Here is a 17491-nt window from a genome sequence, read left to right on the forward strand (position 1 = left end):
TCCATACCACAATATAATACATGACATATTATAGACGGATGGGATATACTAGACGCATTATATCCGTGAATGCGCCTATGCTCGTCCATAAACCACGCACCATCGGTAAGAGACTTTACAACGATCATATTTGCATATTAGGCCAGCATAAACGCGATGTCCCCGCTGTGCCGGGACGTAATTGATCATCTCGCTTATCAAAGCTCCGATATTAATAACAGCTATCGTAGCCGCGTGAGGTCAGCTCGTGGTGACCCGGAGGGTAGCTTTCGAGCTTCTGCGGATAGTCGCTTAAGCGCGCATTACGAACCGTTACGGGAGAAAACCCTACGGCGTTTTTCGCGCCGATCGAGCATTATTTTCTCCGTTAAGTAAGTAGGCACCGCTATTCTCATTTTGACAATCGTTCAGAGCTGCGGAAGGAATTTGGTACTAATCATCTCTTATTGTATTCCACTCGATTCGTTTAACGATACTTTCTGCCTTTTAGCCGCGGCGAAAGCTTTGAAAGCTCCTGAGTTTACGATACATGGCAAGATGAATGAAGAAATATTCAGGCTATCTCAAAATTGATCAGTTTTATTGTTTTTTTTTCATTTAGTTCGAACACCGTCTCAACTTAGAAACCTCGTGAGAATTTATAGATATTAGCTTCAAAATTTGTCCTCCGATTTCTGTATATTTACAGTTCGTCTTTTTTTTTTTTTTCTCGTCTTACAATAATTCTGGTAATTCTTGTCACAGTTACAGTATCGTCGATGACTTCTGAGAATTCCGTTTGCATCGTTGAATCGGCCGAAAGAAATGGAAAACTCGAATTTTTCAAAAAAAAAAAATCTGAAAAAAATTAATCGACCCTGCGTGAGAATTCCCACGCCTAAAGTTCACAGGTTGGAACAACGATTCCAATTTAGAGCGCGGAAGACTCTCCTCCTAATAATTTTTTATCCAACCGTGTCGTAATGACCGGTGTAAGGATTTATGGAAAAAAGATGTATCAACGAAAAAGAAACGACGTAACGCAAGTCCCAGAAAAAAGTAAAAAAACCGTCATTTGAGGAAAAAAAAATTATAGTTCAGGCACGCTTTGACATTGTCGACGATCGTTTTACGGGTCCGAACGTTGCCGAAGTTGGTTAGCCACCAACACCCGTCAAAATGACGCACATAAAGGCACACACAGGCTGCATAACGAGGCGCGTGCGTGGTAACGGTAGACGCCGCTCGAGGCACCGATTTCCTCCAGTTCCCAGCCGCAATCGCCAGGCTGGACCAGCCATCCAGCCACGAGCTGGCGAGCGGCGCAACTGACCCGGGGGCTAGTAAGTTAAGGTACCTATACATGCGATAAGTGGGAGGAAAGTCTTTGTCGATGCCGCTGCTGCGTCTTCCTACAACGCGATCGTCCGTCGGGACGCCTTCTCACGCCTACGCGCGCTGTACGAGAAAAAGGAAGAAAAGGAAGAGGTTATAAAAGGGGGGAACGAGGTGCCAGGGAAGAGGTATCGAGCGGGGTGAAAATGGGGTGAAACGCAATCGGCCAGTTACATCGGAGACGTATGCTTTCCCTCCTCAGTCCCGATCCGCGAAATCGGAATTTCGGAATACTCTCGACGTTTCTCGAACCGATTTATACGTATTCGACTCTTGTTCTACAGATGTATGAAAATTTAACAGATAAAATGTGTTTAATTTTAATTTTATTTTATTCCTAGGAAACGATTTTAACGATCAATTCTGATCATCGAGCATGAATAATCGATAAAAGTGTCTGTAAAATTTTCAGATCGCGATAGATGTTTTTCAGCGAGACTCGCATATTGACGTTGACGAAACGATTAAAGTTCTCGTTGTTCAGCCGAGTCGAATATGCGTTAAAAAGTGTGTGATAAAAAAACAAAAAAAAAAAAAAGAAAGATGGATGAATAGAAAGCGGTGTGTGTCTGTGGTGATAAAGAGCAGTGTTTGGACCGCAGAGGATGCAGGGCGATAAGAAATACAATTTCACCGGATGCCGAGAATGCCCGTGCAGTGCGACGAGTTATCGCATTTTTAAGACTGATTTTCTATTCTCTGAAGGAATAACGAGATTCCGGCGCGTTCTTTAGCTGATTAAATCTACGATATACCCGCTGAGTGAGAGACTGTTAGGAAACTCGTCGGAGAAGCTTGATTCTCTCTCCGGGTATCGCCGCGTACTTTATATATTATGCAGTGTACGCTGCTGCAACGCGCCATTCACAGCTAGGAAGCAATTAAAGGTTAACACTCGATCGACTTTCTCAGCACTAATTGGCCAATGCAGGCAACGTGTCACATACGTCAACCTCCATTCGGATACCGGTACTCCGGAATCTGGATCCCTTATTAATTATTAATTGTACGTCATTGCGGCGGTGCCTCCTTGACGTTCGTCGCAATTACGGACCCCACGCGTGTAGCGATTCGCAAGATCCTTGCTTGCCTACCGATCGCGAAATTATCACTCCTGCAGTCCCTTTGAAAGGATTTTCAGTGACTTTAAGGCTGCTTGAGTGTGGAGCACACAGAGTTGGCAAAACAAGCACCGTTGATTAGTTGAAATTCTTAATTCAGACGATTTAGATGTGATGTTTCGTCACGCATCTGTACATTTTTGATTGCTCCATTTTTTTTTTTTTTTTTTTTTTTGTAAGGTCGAAATTAATGCAACTGTTTGAGAAAAGAAAAATTACAGTTTTGCAGCTTGAACGTCACATTTGAACTGGTTGAGTTTGTCAAATATGCGAATTGTGTATGTTTTGCATTATCGTATGGTTTACTCAATTTTAAACCATCCAAAATCTGTGAAATAACAATTTCTCTCAATAATGCAATATCTCGCTGTTGTTACTTTTGTTGAACGATTACTCTTCAGCAATCGTGGTTCATACGCGAAATATTTTTCCACCCATGATCAGAAATACTTAAAAACCTTCGAAACACGTCCTAAGCAATCGTAAAAATAATTTGAAATCATCTGAAATCCGTAGCGATTCAATGAAATTCTTAGATTCTGCAGAATATTATTCAACAGACGTAACATGATTTTGACAATATTTGAAGCATGTTGGAATTTGATTGAAATTGTTTTAAAAATAAAGCTGTGAAGCCCATTAAAAGCTTTCAGGATCGTTGAAACCGACTATTCAAAAATGTGAAAATTCAAAATTCATCGGCGTGAAATTTCCGTAAATCCTGAAACCTAGAAATTTGGTGTATTATAGAAAAATTAACGAGATGTTTTAACTCCCGACTTTTGCCGTATGGATTTGCTCGACTAGCTCGATAATCAGTAAAAATATACAATCTACAACTCGTGCAACGAAACGCCCTCGACATCTATTCTCGTTCTCCATCATGAAAATCAAAGATTTTCCCAATTACTTAGAATCTTTTCTCACATAATATACGTCAGTTTCTATGAATATTTCGATTTTTATCCATACAACGGTTTTTTCGCCACACCATTTATCAATGCATCGATCGGTAAAATCCGTATCAAATTTTCGACACGAAACATCATCGAGAATTCAACAGATACGTAAGATACCGTTGGCAAATATCCCATCTTGGGACACGTGTAAAATATGCAAATTCACATACCTGGTATGATGGTACTTTCACCGTAATCGAGGGAGATCAACGGGCGGTGGGGGGGCAGGGGGGGGGGAGGAGGGGGGGAGATACGCAGCCTCCGATTCGAAAGATTGCAGTCGAGTTCGTCTCGAAGCATCAGCACAGAGCATCATCTCCCAGGCATCACTCTTACTGCCTGACTGTCCCGAGGACTCCTCCTATCTGTTTCTTTTCAGCTATTCCTAGACTTTTTTCATTCATCCCCCCCCCCCCCCCCCCTTCCCTGCCTCCTATCCCACCTCCAAGACCACCGAGTTGACCGTGCGAAACGATATTAAGGGGACCGAGTACCCGGTGTCGAGGTCTATCAACACGTGCCGATCAACGGGTGAACGCCCGTTTCAAATATCCAGCTGCTGAATCATAAATTTTGTTTGCAGATATTCGCGGACTTCGATCTCTGCGGAAGAGACGCGGCGGCGATGACTTTCTCGACTATTATGAATACTTATACACCCGAGTTTGTATAAGATTCAGGCGTGTGTCGCCGGCAGCTGAGCGTCTGGCCGAGTGGTGAAAGATATTATCATCTTGTGCAAATTATAGATTTACCACCAAACTAAACATACATTTTATCCACGTATGCATATCGCGAGCCGATATTTTTAACAGGATCGATCCCGCTGTTTACGCAGTGGGAAAAAGTAGTTTGTCGAGGCTGATGTACCAATCGCAGTTCCAAAATGGCGGAATCGCCGCTTCACCTCGAATCTTTGGTCGGAGTTTTTGAGGTATTTTTTGGGTGGGAAATAAGCGGAAAAGTATCGATAGGGTTGGTTGAAATGGCAGGGTGAGGAATGCACGGAGATATAATTACTGAGAACACGGCGTCCTTCGTATTATTGCACATAACCTACGAGACATATTACCGCTGAAATATTGTTGAAATTTTTTTATTTTATTCTTCAACTTGAATGTAAGTTGGAAACTGTCGAAGAGTTTCTGAGAGTAAAAAGTAGGGGCTCGAGTATTTTAATAAGCTTGATCGAACGTGTCAGATTCTATTCGGAACGTCAATATCCCGAGATAAATTTTTGCCAGTGTTGAGAACTCTTAACTTTCGCCTTTTTTCACTCCGCGAGTTATATTGTTTTACTTATTCGCTTTCTATCGTGGTTTTTTTTTTCCTCGTCTCTCTGAACTTTATCTTGTTGATCGCAATATCGGGCTCGAGCCACTTTGTTTCTTTCGATTGGTTTTGAATTCCATCGTAATTGTATTTATCCCGTTCACCTTAATATTTTTGCGCTTCATATCGTGTTTTCTTTGTCTTTCTGTTGGTTATAGGTTTTAATCAGAATCACATTATATTCGCGGTAACGGAATTACGTATAAATAATGCTGCCAGGTCTGTCCCATTGATCCCATTTGTCAAAGTTAACTCTCCTTGCAAACGAAATTATCTCAATTCCAGTTATAACTCAAGAAACTGCTAATTCAATCGTTGTAATTCGATAATCCTTATTTCAACCGATCGAATAAGGGGTTATAGTGTTTCTTCGCCGTTGCGCATCGACTACAGAAAACCCTTTGAAATTTTAGTAAAACCATTTCCAGCATTCCTTTAAAAATTCAACAGATTCGCATGCGTTATATTATAAATTTAACGTTCAACACTGAAAAAACCAAGCGCATTGATGAAATTTCAATCCTGATTTTATTTTCATTCAAACGTTTTGCGATAAAGCGATCCTCCGAATCAAGCTCACCGCTTGGATTTCTATTGAACATTTTCTGGGATGAAGTTTTGCAGCAACAAGGAAAAAGAGAGAAAATAAAGTAAGATAGAACGAGAAACTTTGCAAGGAAAAGGAAAAGCAGACTTAAATTCAGCTGGGCAAGTGATCTCAAGTCGAGACAAACCGACTTCGGTTAAACCTCGTTCAATATAACTAAAAGCGAATTCGAAATCCTTCGGTAAGAAGTTCGCTTCGACTTCATAAGTTTTTCCAACTTTAGGACAATAATTATTTGGTCATCTAATTTTTTCCCGGTCGATAAATTCGAGAAAAAGGTCAACATCGTTAAATGATGTATGTCGGAATTCGACGGACGAAAAACGAAATTGAATAAAACTGCTAGTAAAATTACATAAGTTGATAGTTCTATTCAGGGCGAAAATCAATACGCTGTCTTGCGTAACCGAATTTGATGAGACTGCACAATACAAGGCTAGATGTAACATTTGAGCATGATTCTTTCAGGGCTTTAAATATATAACAATATTGCGGGAGCGGAGAGATTCTCCTGAAGCGGTGAATATAAACCGCGGGAATGTAATTATCGCGCTGCTGATTCGACGTGTAAAAAATTCCTTGGCTATATAATTCCACGGATCAAAGATCAAGGATCCGAAATTGGCGAATGACCCGACGGATCTTTCCGTATCAAAATACTGCAATTACGAACGATCGGCACTTATCTTCCTCTCTGCTAGTTCACATAATCCTTGCTTCGTTTTACTCGTAAGGAGAGGAAAAAAGAAAAAATTAATAAGATATAAAATAAAAACGTGAGTGATGATAATGATGGCAAATACGCGCAGTAAGACGTGTTATTCGTTTCGGTAATGATCGGTCTTAATTTTTTTTCTTGCATTTTTTTGTTACAGCTGACGATGCTGATACCACGAGCTGCAAATCTGACAGGATCGCTGCTCTTCCTGGCTTCGATATTGAGCTGCAGCGTCAACTGCCAGATAGAAATGACCGGACTCGTCGAAAACAAAACCGGTAATGTCACTTTCTTCGGAATGAAAAATTGGGTCACAGAAATGCCGTGATAAGAGGGCGATTTTCACTCCGCTGTAACGGAAATATGATGTGTAAAATTATTTGCTCATTTTTCGATATTGGATAGTGCGTGAGAGTGTTGAGAGAAAATATTTTTCACATCCCAACTTACGCAAGGATTGTACTGTCCGGTAATTTCCAAATTAAAATTGGAAGATCGAAGTAGTTTTGTTAATTTTTTTAAATCGTGTACAAATTTCAATGTCACGCAAAAAATAATCGGTTGAATTTTGATTCTGAACAAACATAGAAAAATTTTACAGCTGAATTCAAATTTCTGTTTTGTTTAATGCATAGATTTACGTATCGCCGCGATTTATAATCGTTACTGAAAGGTCACGTGATTCTTCTTGTTTATAAAAATGCGTGCAAGCTGGCGAGAAATACGGATCTGTACAAATTGCCTCAGAAACCACTCTCTCCAGTCTGTTTCTCATTCGATAGTAATAAATTCTGGGAATTCGATGAACAACCTATATTTTATCCTTCAGACCAGTGTTTTATTTTTTGTTATATTCGATTCAGTTGTTGTTGTTTCGAAGTTCGATGTACAAGATTCAACTCACCGAATGAAAAACAAAATGAATTTCTCCGCGATTGAATCGGAGAAAAGAATTAAAGAAATCAACAATATCAGACTTTCCGTCGAATCCTTTCTCTAGGCCACGTCTCAATCCGTCCGAATAACTGACTAATTATTATAATATACTTCTTCCACATAGATATGCGTGTACGTATGCCTATATACGAGCATGTAATTACAGTTGTCCTCTCCAATCTCAACGTATGGTATATAATAACTATTTTGTTTGTGAGATTTCTTTACAGACACTATACATTTCACTTTCTATCGATTTCGCAGTGATCGTTAAACAAATTGATTCGTCTACCATTGGTTATCCATTTTTACCTTCTATGTTCCGAAAATTAATTATCATCAACACGGTGCGAGACAACCTGATAATCATCGAAGCGTTGATTACATTTCATTCTATTGTCAAGATTTGGATAAAAAATAAAATGAGTAGACGAAGTGAAGAAGAAGAAAAAACTATTGTCCGCGATCATCGGGAGTAGAAATGCGTGGAATATAATTATGGGTACAACGAATTCCCATGATCATTCCTCTGTATCGATTACTGTTATAATATCCCGCTGATGCTCATATACTATCATTTCTATTACTACCGTTTTTCTTTCATTTTTATTTTCTTTCTATTTCTGTTTTCTTTTTTTTGTTCCTTTTTTCACTATCATTACTACAATTATATCGTGATTGTGATTTTCGTTATTATTGTTATTGTTATTTTTGTTAATGCCATCGTCGCGCAGTCATCATAAGGCAATTCCGTGCAGAGCGTGTAACCTGCCTTCTATATACCTATATAAGTATAATAATATATGTATATATATATACATATACATATATATATATATGTATACCAGGTACATATAACTCTTACAAGGCGTATCGCCGATGTTTCAATCAACTCAGACAGATCAATCACGCGATTCGTGTTAGTCGTTAGAATTGGGTGGTTCGAAGTACGCGCGCGCATTCACCCAAGTTTTTTTTTTTTATGTTTTCTTTTTCTCTCTTTTGCTCCTCGGGTTTTATTCGATTTTTTTTTTTTTTTTTTTTTATCTTTTGCTTTCCTTTTCTTGGTCCCATCTTGACGAGATGTAGAGGCAGAAGCGGAAACGGAGGGCGCAATTACGCGGAGTCGTAAAGCCGACGAGCTTTTCGGTGCCTCGCGGTGGGAAAGAAAATTGTAAGGAAAAGAAAAACAATAAAAAAAAGAATGAAAAAAAAAAATGACAGTTTATAGGAGAAAAAAAGAGGAGAAAAAAGTGAACGAGAAACTTACGTCTGTCGAGACATTCATCCCGTCTGCAGTTTCTTTCTCATTTCAGGTCTCTTTCGTTTTTGCTCCTTTTCAATGATTTTCCAATGTCGAACAGGCCAAAGAAAGAGATTAGATATACTTAGAAAAACGAAAATAGAACGTGGGATCTCATTCCGTCGCATTTTTGTTCCTCTTATATTATCTCTTCAGTCGATCAATTACTTTGTCAAGCTTTTACTTTAGCGATGAGACGTATTACACACATTGGCGTTTGTCTGACTATCGAACGGCTTCACCGGTGCGTGAAAAACGATTGTCAAATGCATTGTGGGTATCTTTGGCTGAATTTTTTTCTTCCTCTTTTTTTTTTTTTAAATCCGTCTCATCTCATTTTTACACCTGGCTTAAATGCATAATTTTTACGACGTTTTTACGGCTGCGTTTTTATCACGTAAACATTCCGAACATATTTATCTTTCAAGATAAATTATTATTCACATCCGAGGTTGACTTTATTTTGTCCATTTAGAGACGAACAGGTTGATTTAATCATGCCGTTTTTAATTCTTGAAAATAAATATATGCGAGGATATAATAAAGAGATAAAATCAAAATTACAACCGTTGTAAGACACTTGTACGAGTATATATATATATATATATTATATTTATACCTGTACACAAATAAATGAATGAATAAAATATATTCCTGTGCTTACATTCTTGCTAAAAAAAAAAAAAAAGAAAAAACAAATGATGAAAATGTAAATTTATGCATAATGTCAATGCTGGCAGGCAAAAGAATAATTTCCAATTAGATGTTGACACGTGTGTGGATCAATCAGCCAACGGTTAACCGCTAATTGCACTACACGCGTATAGTGAAAAATTCGAACATCTCATTATACCGAAGAGGGTTTCAATAATTGGCGAAAACGAGATCCGCGGATTATTTCGGACGAGGAAACGACTTGAAACGTGGCCGTCGCGTAGCGGCGTCGGCTGGCGATCGGTTGGGCCTTCTTAACTTTAAAGGGCCCAAATTGCTCCGCGCGCTTGTGATTAACGCGCTTCGCAGTCGCTGTTCAATACGCGTTATGCCTACCCACCTTCCTACCTACCTACAAAGATGGAAGGGATCACCGTGAGCGAACGAGTCAGGCCTATAATTAAAATTAAAAAGCCGGCGAGCAGCACAGCTAGAGCAGGAGGTCAAACAGGTTCAAGAGTCCGCAAGGATATTACAGATACTCGTCGCATATTTTCAGGGTGACTTTTTATTAGAGTTCTGCCGGGAGGTTCATTTTTCATTCGCTTTTTCACCCCAAGCCGCGAGATTTTTTCCTCCTTCACAGGTGATCCTATAATATCTAATCTTATTTGACGGGCGAAAGGAGAGTTTTTCATCGTTTTTTATCGCGCCTTGTTCATGATTTTCATTCATGTTTAAATTCTAATTCATTTGAGAACGTAGCTACAGGATTGAAGTGAGAACTTGAGTCACGTCTGAAAGTTATTTCAGTTAGTTTGTTGTTATCGATTGATGACAATTTTTTTTGAAATTAGTATTCTTTATTAAGGAAAATGAAACCATCGTCGTAAGTTCACAAGCTGATCGTTTGTTTGTTTTCGATTTTGATTGACTCCAAACGTTGACAATGTAAACTTCTGTCGTATGAATGGAAAAGAATTTATTAACAGAATTTTTTTGTACAGCTATTTCAATTCTGGTCTAAAAATTGTTAATAAAGAAAGAAATCTCCTCTCACCACGTAAAAATCAGGTAATTTTTGATGAGGATTGCTGCTTCCTCGCGTTAAACAGGATTTGTGAAAAAAAGTTTCATACGTGACGGATCATTTCTGATCCAACTTAAAAACAACAGTAAAAAATTATGGTTCAGAAAAAATAACCGCGATAAGTGACCGAGCCATATTTTTCCAAATTGTCAAAGTTGAGCTTTACTTGTTACTTTGCGGAAGTTGTACTTCTTAGCACAGACAAATTGGAGTTAAAGAAGCCGCCTGGCCATTTTTACGTCGATATACAGCGAGTCGTGTGTACGTAAGGTGTTCGCGTCTCGTACCAACACTTCGATAGAAACATGTACATGCACGTGCGAGGAACATGACCCACTGACCTGCCATCACCATCACCATTACCAGGTGAGGAGGAGCTATACGGGCGTAAAATCGATCCGCTCGCGTTCAGTGGAAATATAATTACAATCGAAAATAATCAAGATTCAAATGATGCCTCGGTCACGTTTAAATCCAATTTTTATCCCCCTGATCACCTTTGTACTCCTCAATTCAATTTTTTATCCACAATTCTCGCCCGGGTTTCGCCTCCGTTTTTGCGCCCGTGAAATGCGTTTAAAAAAAAACCTGAATCGCAATTTTTTTACGTTGCTGTTTCGTCTTCCACTTGAGCTCCGTTTTTGATCGATTCATTTCGGCTGATTTTTGAAGTTGAACCGACTTTGAAACTTCATTCGCGTATAATCGATTCCATATTGGGTCTCTAACGATCAGCAGTGTAATAAAACGGGAGAATAGAAAACGGAAAAAGTTTCACCAAGTTCGATACCGTATCAGGTCACGAATCTGGTGTGTGGCGTGAAACGACGCGGAAGACAGTCGAGCAATTCCTCGAACGAAATTTTTTAGAGCAGATAAACTGCCGTATTAGATGCAGGAAAGCCACTGATACCAAAGGAGTGCTGTACAAGGCCAGATTATAAAAGCGTTAATTAAAATTCGAACGACGACGGAATGAAATTCAGGAATTATTTTTAAATTGTAAATCGTAAAGTAGGCTATGAAGGTTAGGCAGGGGGAATCACTGCTTTGGTATATTTTACGTGATATAACCGAGAAGCGGAACACAGCTCACTCAGCTAATCAACTCTGCCGCACAATAAACAGACTGAATTGCATTAAACGGAGAGATTTCTTCGATATTACGTCTATCGTCTTCTCGACTCGATGTTTCAGTGTAATTAACAGAAGCCAATCATTGTTTCGTTGGATACATTATCCAATTTCTTTTTCTGACATATTGTCCGTACTTTGTAACCCGTCGAATTTGCAACGTAATTACTCGAGCATCGTTAATTGTTAATAACATTAGAGTACCTGCGGAAGAATCGGCAGAAAATTTCCCACGCTGGTATCCTTGTTCGGAGAACCGGTTATATTCAATTGATCGATGACAATCGTTGCAGGTATTTCAAACTTGCGCACTCTGCTTAATGAACTTCTCGGAGTAACCAATTTCGCGACCGATAGGTTCTGATGAAATTCGTTTCACGGCCTGCATAATCCAATTCCGGTTCACCAGTTTTCCCGAATTCAATTTAAAGTTTGGTCGGAAAGCAGTCGGCTTGAGTTCGGTCTTGCCTTCTATAAGGTAGGTAAATATACGTGCCACGGTTGGGTATAGGAATACATGTAGGTGGTTCGGTAAATATTGAATCAGCTGCCAATGTGACCAAGTTTACCACCAGACTTTATCTCATAAAGAATTTATCTCCGTTCGGAAATGGCGCGCGGGTTCAACGCGTGCCCTAATTTATTCGTTTCTATTTGAATAAGGTATAATTCAATCCCGAATCATGAATTCCAGCACATTCGTAAAACGTATACCTTGTACACTTCGTTCAAACAGACTCCGAGGTGCCTCGACTCGTTTACAAACTCCCGCTCATCTTCCGCGCAGCTCAACGTCTTATCGACGAACGAAGGGAGGAACGTTAATTCGTCGGACGGAATTAAAGGGGAGGGCAACAGCATGGTGGCATGGAATACCTGTGGAAGTGTCAAAGAGCTCGGGTTTGATGGGGCTTTTGACAAAATCCCCAGTTTTATCGCTATCGTAATAAGGACACTCAGCGACCACCTTTGCAGAAATGAAAAAAAAAGAAAATAAATAAACTCGCTTATGGCCTCATCAGCTCAGCTACCTACGCGAAAACGGAAGAGCCTCAGAGGGCTTTTATCACGTGCGACTGACTGGACACTGTGAATCTCGTTGAGTGTTCTTAACCCTGATTGCTCTTCTCGATTGAGCAGTGGATACAGCAGCCCACTAGAGACGCACTTACCACCGGGTCTCGTGGCGTATGTGTATAATATCTACCTCGCAGGCACGTACAGGTTCAACCTTGTATGCACGGCAAACATTATGTAAAACGAGAGATTGGATATACGGCTGCGCATAGCTCATTCCGTCCGTGTCTCGCTTTTGTACGTGCGCTGCGAAGTCGAAACCTGCATCATGTGTCGAGTGTCGACCTCACCCGGCGCTGGCGCCTCCCTTCCATCATGTCGCGCAAAGTGCACTGCACTGCATCCAGGAACTGGTTGCGACGAGCATCAAACGTTTCCCGATGTGAGGCTAGACGGCGCTTTGGACGTTTTGATCGTAAAGAACGCAGAAAAACGTAGCGTTGGATTGAAAGGTCTTTGTGTATGGTGCCAAAAAATGCTGATGACCAAATCGCAGGTTCCCACATCGAGCAAAAAGAAAACACTTGAGCGTTCTGGACGATGAAACTAAATTTCTAACATTTTGTACTTCCCAAGGTGTAGAAAAAGCTGCAGTACAGCTGCGAACCTCATTTTGCAAGCCGCAGATATATTTTTCCACGATCGTATTCCAGGTTGCGTAATATTTCCGACACCTGTATGAACCCGGTTTTGTGGAGTGGATGCGGGATGCATGATCGATTGTAGTTTGAGTGAAATTGAAGTTGCGCATGGCAGGGAAGTTAAGCCGGTTCGGTGGAGTCCGAAACAGGACGGCTGCCCGTTAAACGAAACCCGCGCTGACTTTCGAATCGAATCTGTCAAACGTCATTTCTCATATTCCCTTCGATTCTTCACCACGCTGTAATAATCTACCGTCCGCACTTGCGTACCGAGAGGAAGAACGGGCGTATTATAATATATAGTCAGGATTAAATCAACCGACTGTATAGTAATTGGTTATTATGTTATCGCAGTTGATTACCGTCACAGCACGTACCGCGTGGCTTTAATTTTCACCTCGCATTCTCATTCCAGGCGCAAACGAGAGCCGCTCCCGGGTATTTTCTCCGCGGATGGACTACGACGAGTGGACTCCGCTGGGTCGGGGAGATCCTCTGAAGAACGACCCCACCTTCGACTACGTGCCCCCTGTCCTGGACCGGGTCCAGTACTGGCTGGACTCGCACACCACGGAACCCTCGGCAAAGAGGGACATCCTGGTCCTCGGTGTAACGGCGAAGAAGACGAGCCCCAAGATCCCGGAACAGTTCCTAAAGTTCGTCGACGGGCCGAAGTTCAACAAGAGCCCGGATCAGCAGTACAAGAACGAGCACATTCTACACCGCAACGATTTTACAGGAAGCACTGGGGCCGAGCCACCGAAGATAGTGCGGAATACGAACTTCAGAAACGGCATGGTTGACTACCGGAATCATAACCGGATCCAAAACGTTCCGGCCAGTTACTATCCCAGTCCGTTCTACAACCAGAAACCCAAACCCTACACCATGATGCTACCTCCACCGGTGGTTCCCAAGCCGATCGATGCCGCTCAGCCGACCTTCACACTGCAGAAGGAGAAGATGGTCTACGCCGATCAGAACCAGCAGTTCAGCACGCAAACGGAAGAAGGTCCGATTCAGGATGAACGGCTCAGCTACATCAGTTCCCATATAAACTCTTTCTCACAGCCACGTCCTCCACCAAGGCCGGTGCAGTCTTCGTCCAAGCCTCCGCCGAAGCACCAGCTGTCGCAGGTCGAGGGGCTGAACAGCGTCTATACCCCGCCGGTACAGACGACCAGACAGAAGTTCCAGTCCGTAACGACGCCCTCGGTGTCGTTCGAGAAGTCGAATCTCGTCTACCATTCGACGCAGACGATATCCGGAGGGTGGCTGGCCAACGGTGGTCCATCTTCAGAGGCCAATCAGGTCACTTGGCAGACGCCGTTCAACGCTCAGGAGCAGTTCGACACGGGCGGTGATCACCAGGCGGCCAGCTCGTCGAACCATGAGGTGGTCATCGGTCAGAATGCGAACATTATCGTGGACGGTGAGAATTCTGAGAACGAGGAGGTGGTGGTAGGGAAGAAGGAGTCGCAGCCACAGGATAACTCGATTGATCAAACTCCCACTCCATCCGGCAACGTTCTTCACTCGTCGATCTTTTCAACCGACGACAACGACTCCGGCGACATTGTGGTCGGCCAACCCTCGTCCGCTGACTCGGATATGCAGATGCACATCGTTGTCGCCAATGCCGGTCCTGTCGACGCTGGATTCGGGGGTTCGAAGCGGAAGGAACCTGTCTCTGTTATCATGCCCACCAACTACGTCGAGAAACCGAACGTTACCCTTTCGGAATCTAACACTGAACCGCCCAACGTCACTCACGACGATCGTCGACTCAACAGTCTCGCAACCCAGGCTGAGCAGAATATTCAAATCTCGAAACCGCTTTCCCCGCCAAATTCCATCACCAATCCACCCGCCCCCATTCCCCAAATAAACCACATGAACCACCATCCGTCCCACATGAGTCAGGTGAACCAGATGAACCCGATGAGTCAAATGAACCCGATGAACCAGATGAACCAGATGATGCAAATGAACCAAATGAACCAAATGAACCAGATGGCTCACGCCCACCAGGTCAACCAGATCAACCAGGTTCCAGTTAGATCGGTATTTCCGGGGCCTAACACCCAGCCGATGATCCAACTGAGTCAAAGTTCAGGTCACGCGATGATGCCTGGACATGTGGGAAACGGTATGAGGCGTCCTCCGGGAGGCGTGCCGTCGATGCCGCCTCAGAAGATGTTCAACGAGCATCAGCATCATCACCAGATCGTTCAGGGGATGCAGCACCGCAGTCCTTCGATGTATGCGACGCCTGGTCCAGAAGTTGGAATGACGGGAGGCATGGAGTCGGAATCGTTTCGGACGAAGAGTCCTCCTGACCAGCAGATGAACTCGATGCAGTCGGCGAACGGAGCGGCGGCTCCTCCTCAGGTTCCGTTCCTGCCGACGGCGGCATCTTCGGTTTCACAACCGGAAACGGTGACCTCGAGTCTCGATCTGGTCACGGATTACATAAAGAACCAGTCGCCGTTGGCCCACCTGCTGAACAACGAGATGAACCGGGTGACTCGCACCTCGACAACGGCGGCTCCGACGACCACGGTCTCAAGCCTCACGACCGATCCGATATTCTCGCACTACAAGCAGCCCGCCAAGCCGATCCGGGGCCCGATGTACCTCATCATCCAGGGACACTCGAAGGTCAAGACCTACAAGCCCTCGGTGAACAGGCACGGCGTGCCCGTCGAGTACAACGAGATCCGGGAGGCGAGCACCGAGCGACCGTCGAAGCTTGAACAGCTGATAAACGAGAACACGAAGAGTCGGATTGGGGATAAGAGCGTTCAGGAGAAGCCGGGCTTCGTCGATGAGGAAAAGGAAAAGCCACGTCGGAAGAGAGTCGAGGAACAGGACCTGATCAGTCTCGTTGAGAACAACTTCAGCGGTTTCACCCTTCGGCCGGAATCCCACGTCGAGGAACACCGAAGGGCCAATTCACTCACGACTATAGAAATTAACAATTAGATGTACGTGCTGCATGTTGTCGCTGTTGAGTTGTTGTCGCCTTTTATAACGTTAATCGTTTCGTACTCGCATGCGTGCGTTTCCCCTTTCCGGGCAAAGAGGAGATGAGAGAGATTTTTCAAGAGATATTCCAAAATTAGTTTGATAGAAGTTGACCTGGGTTATTGATTGAGAACTGCTCACCCTGAGTTCGACATATTATAAATTGTATTTTAATCGTTGCTTATTTATTTATTTATTTATATTACGTTTTAACTGTTTCGCTTGTTTTCACTTTCACGTGCCAGTATCGGATTTGGAGTGACGTCGTTCGAGAATAAGGATATAGGATTTTACGTCATCGTTATCGCTGTTATTGAATTATATTACATTATCATACGTAGGTAGAACTCGAAAGTAGTCCGTAATCAGTCAGTCGACAAATTGCCGTAACGCTTGTTTCAAATTTATACAAATATTTCAGAGAAATTATTTAATTTATACTGTATATTAGGGCTATGAAATATATATACGGCATATAAAATAATACATATATACATATACATATATATATACCTATATACACACATGTTAATGTGTAGTTTATAATCGTGAACGTGCTATAGCTGAAAGTATTGAATTATATAGGAGAAAAGTATAAACACATCATATTTCAAAGTTTAGCTTATCCCAGTTTATTTATACGACCATTTATACACATAATTCACCCATACTTATTATAATCATATAATTTGTGATTAGCGTGGATCTGTATTGTTATTGCTATTCTTATTATTATTTATTTATTTTATTTAAATTATTTATGTATATTTACGCGCCTAATCGTATAATATTATACATATATAGGTATTAACACTAGTCTTATTTATACCAGTTACCAAACATATCGATTACGCACTAACAATCAAACGTAAATATAGTAGATGTACATCGCTGAATACACATTAATAGTTGCTAAGATTATTATTATTATTATTTTCATTATTATCATTTACTCTCAAATACATATATATATTACATATATATATATATATGTATACGTATATGTTGCTAATGTATTATTACCGTTATTGCAGTATCTGCTGCGATTACACTAGATAAGATGGAGAAAAAGATAGTAATTAGACAAGATATTTAATAAAGAATTAAAATATCAGCACGAATGAACGTAAAACACACGCTATTATTTATACGCGCTCGTTGTCTCCGTACGATTGATTCGAAAGTAATGTAGCATTATATTATTGTATTGTTTACGTATGATGTTTGTACCTGACGGTCATGTTTTATTGATTATTATTAACAATAAAAGATATATTATCACGATCATTCATTGTCGTTTAATGTGGAACTAGCTTTATGCCGTTACTCGGTTCACTAAATTTTCGCTTTCACCATTTCCCTTCTCTAGTACAACATTAGCTTGGTGCATATTAATATTGTCCATAATAATACATTCCCGAGCACAATGATAATAAAAACTGGCTAAAAAACATAGAAACATTCAATCCAGTGGACACGATGTGTGATAAATATCCTGGAAAATATAACGAGTGTAAT

The 17491-nt window shown here is 41.6% G+C and overlaps 1 protein-coding gene across 9 annotated transcripts in view; it reads left to right on the forward strand.

Moving 5' to 3' along the window:
• The window catches only part of LOC124214519 (uncharacterized), a 278457-nt gene extending 261200 nt beyond the window's left edge, over nucleotides 1-17257 (forward strand). For 5 of the 9 annotated variants that reach the window (XM_069134330.1, XM_046616850.1, XM_046616845.2 and 2 more), the window contains exons 2-3: nucleotides 6269-6389; nucleotides 13362-17257. In XM_069134330.1, coding sequence (XP_068990431.1) covers nucleotides 6275-6389; nucleotides 13362-15931 — 2685 coding nt within the window. In that variant the 5' untranslated portion in view covers nucleotides 6269-6274 and the 3' untranslated portion in view covers nucleotides 15932-17257. Of the gene's footprint in view, nucleotides 1-1269; nucleotides 1333-1564; nucleotides 1661-6150; nucleotides 6170-6268; nucleotides 6390-13361 lie in introns of those variants that run through there. The other 4 variants (XM_046616846.1, XM_046616849.1, XM_046616851.1 and 1 more) reach the window with 4 other exon arrangements.
• The last annotated feature ends 234 nt before the right edge of the window (nucleotides 17258-17491 follow it).

This window comes from Neodiprion pinetum, chromosome 3 (assembly GCF_021155775.2).
Source record: "Neodiprion pinetum isolate iyNeoPine1 chromosome 3, iyNeoPine1.2, whole genome shotgun sequence".
Lineage (NCBI taxonomy): Eukaryota > Metazoa > Arthropoda > Insecta > Hymenoptera > Diprionidae > Neodiprion > Neodiprion pinetum.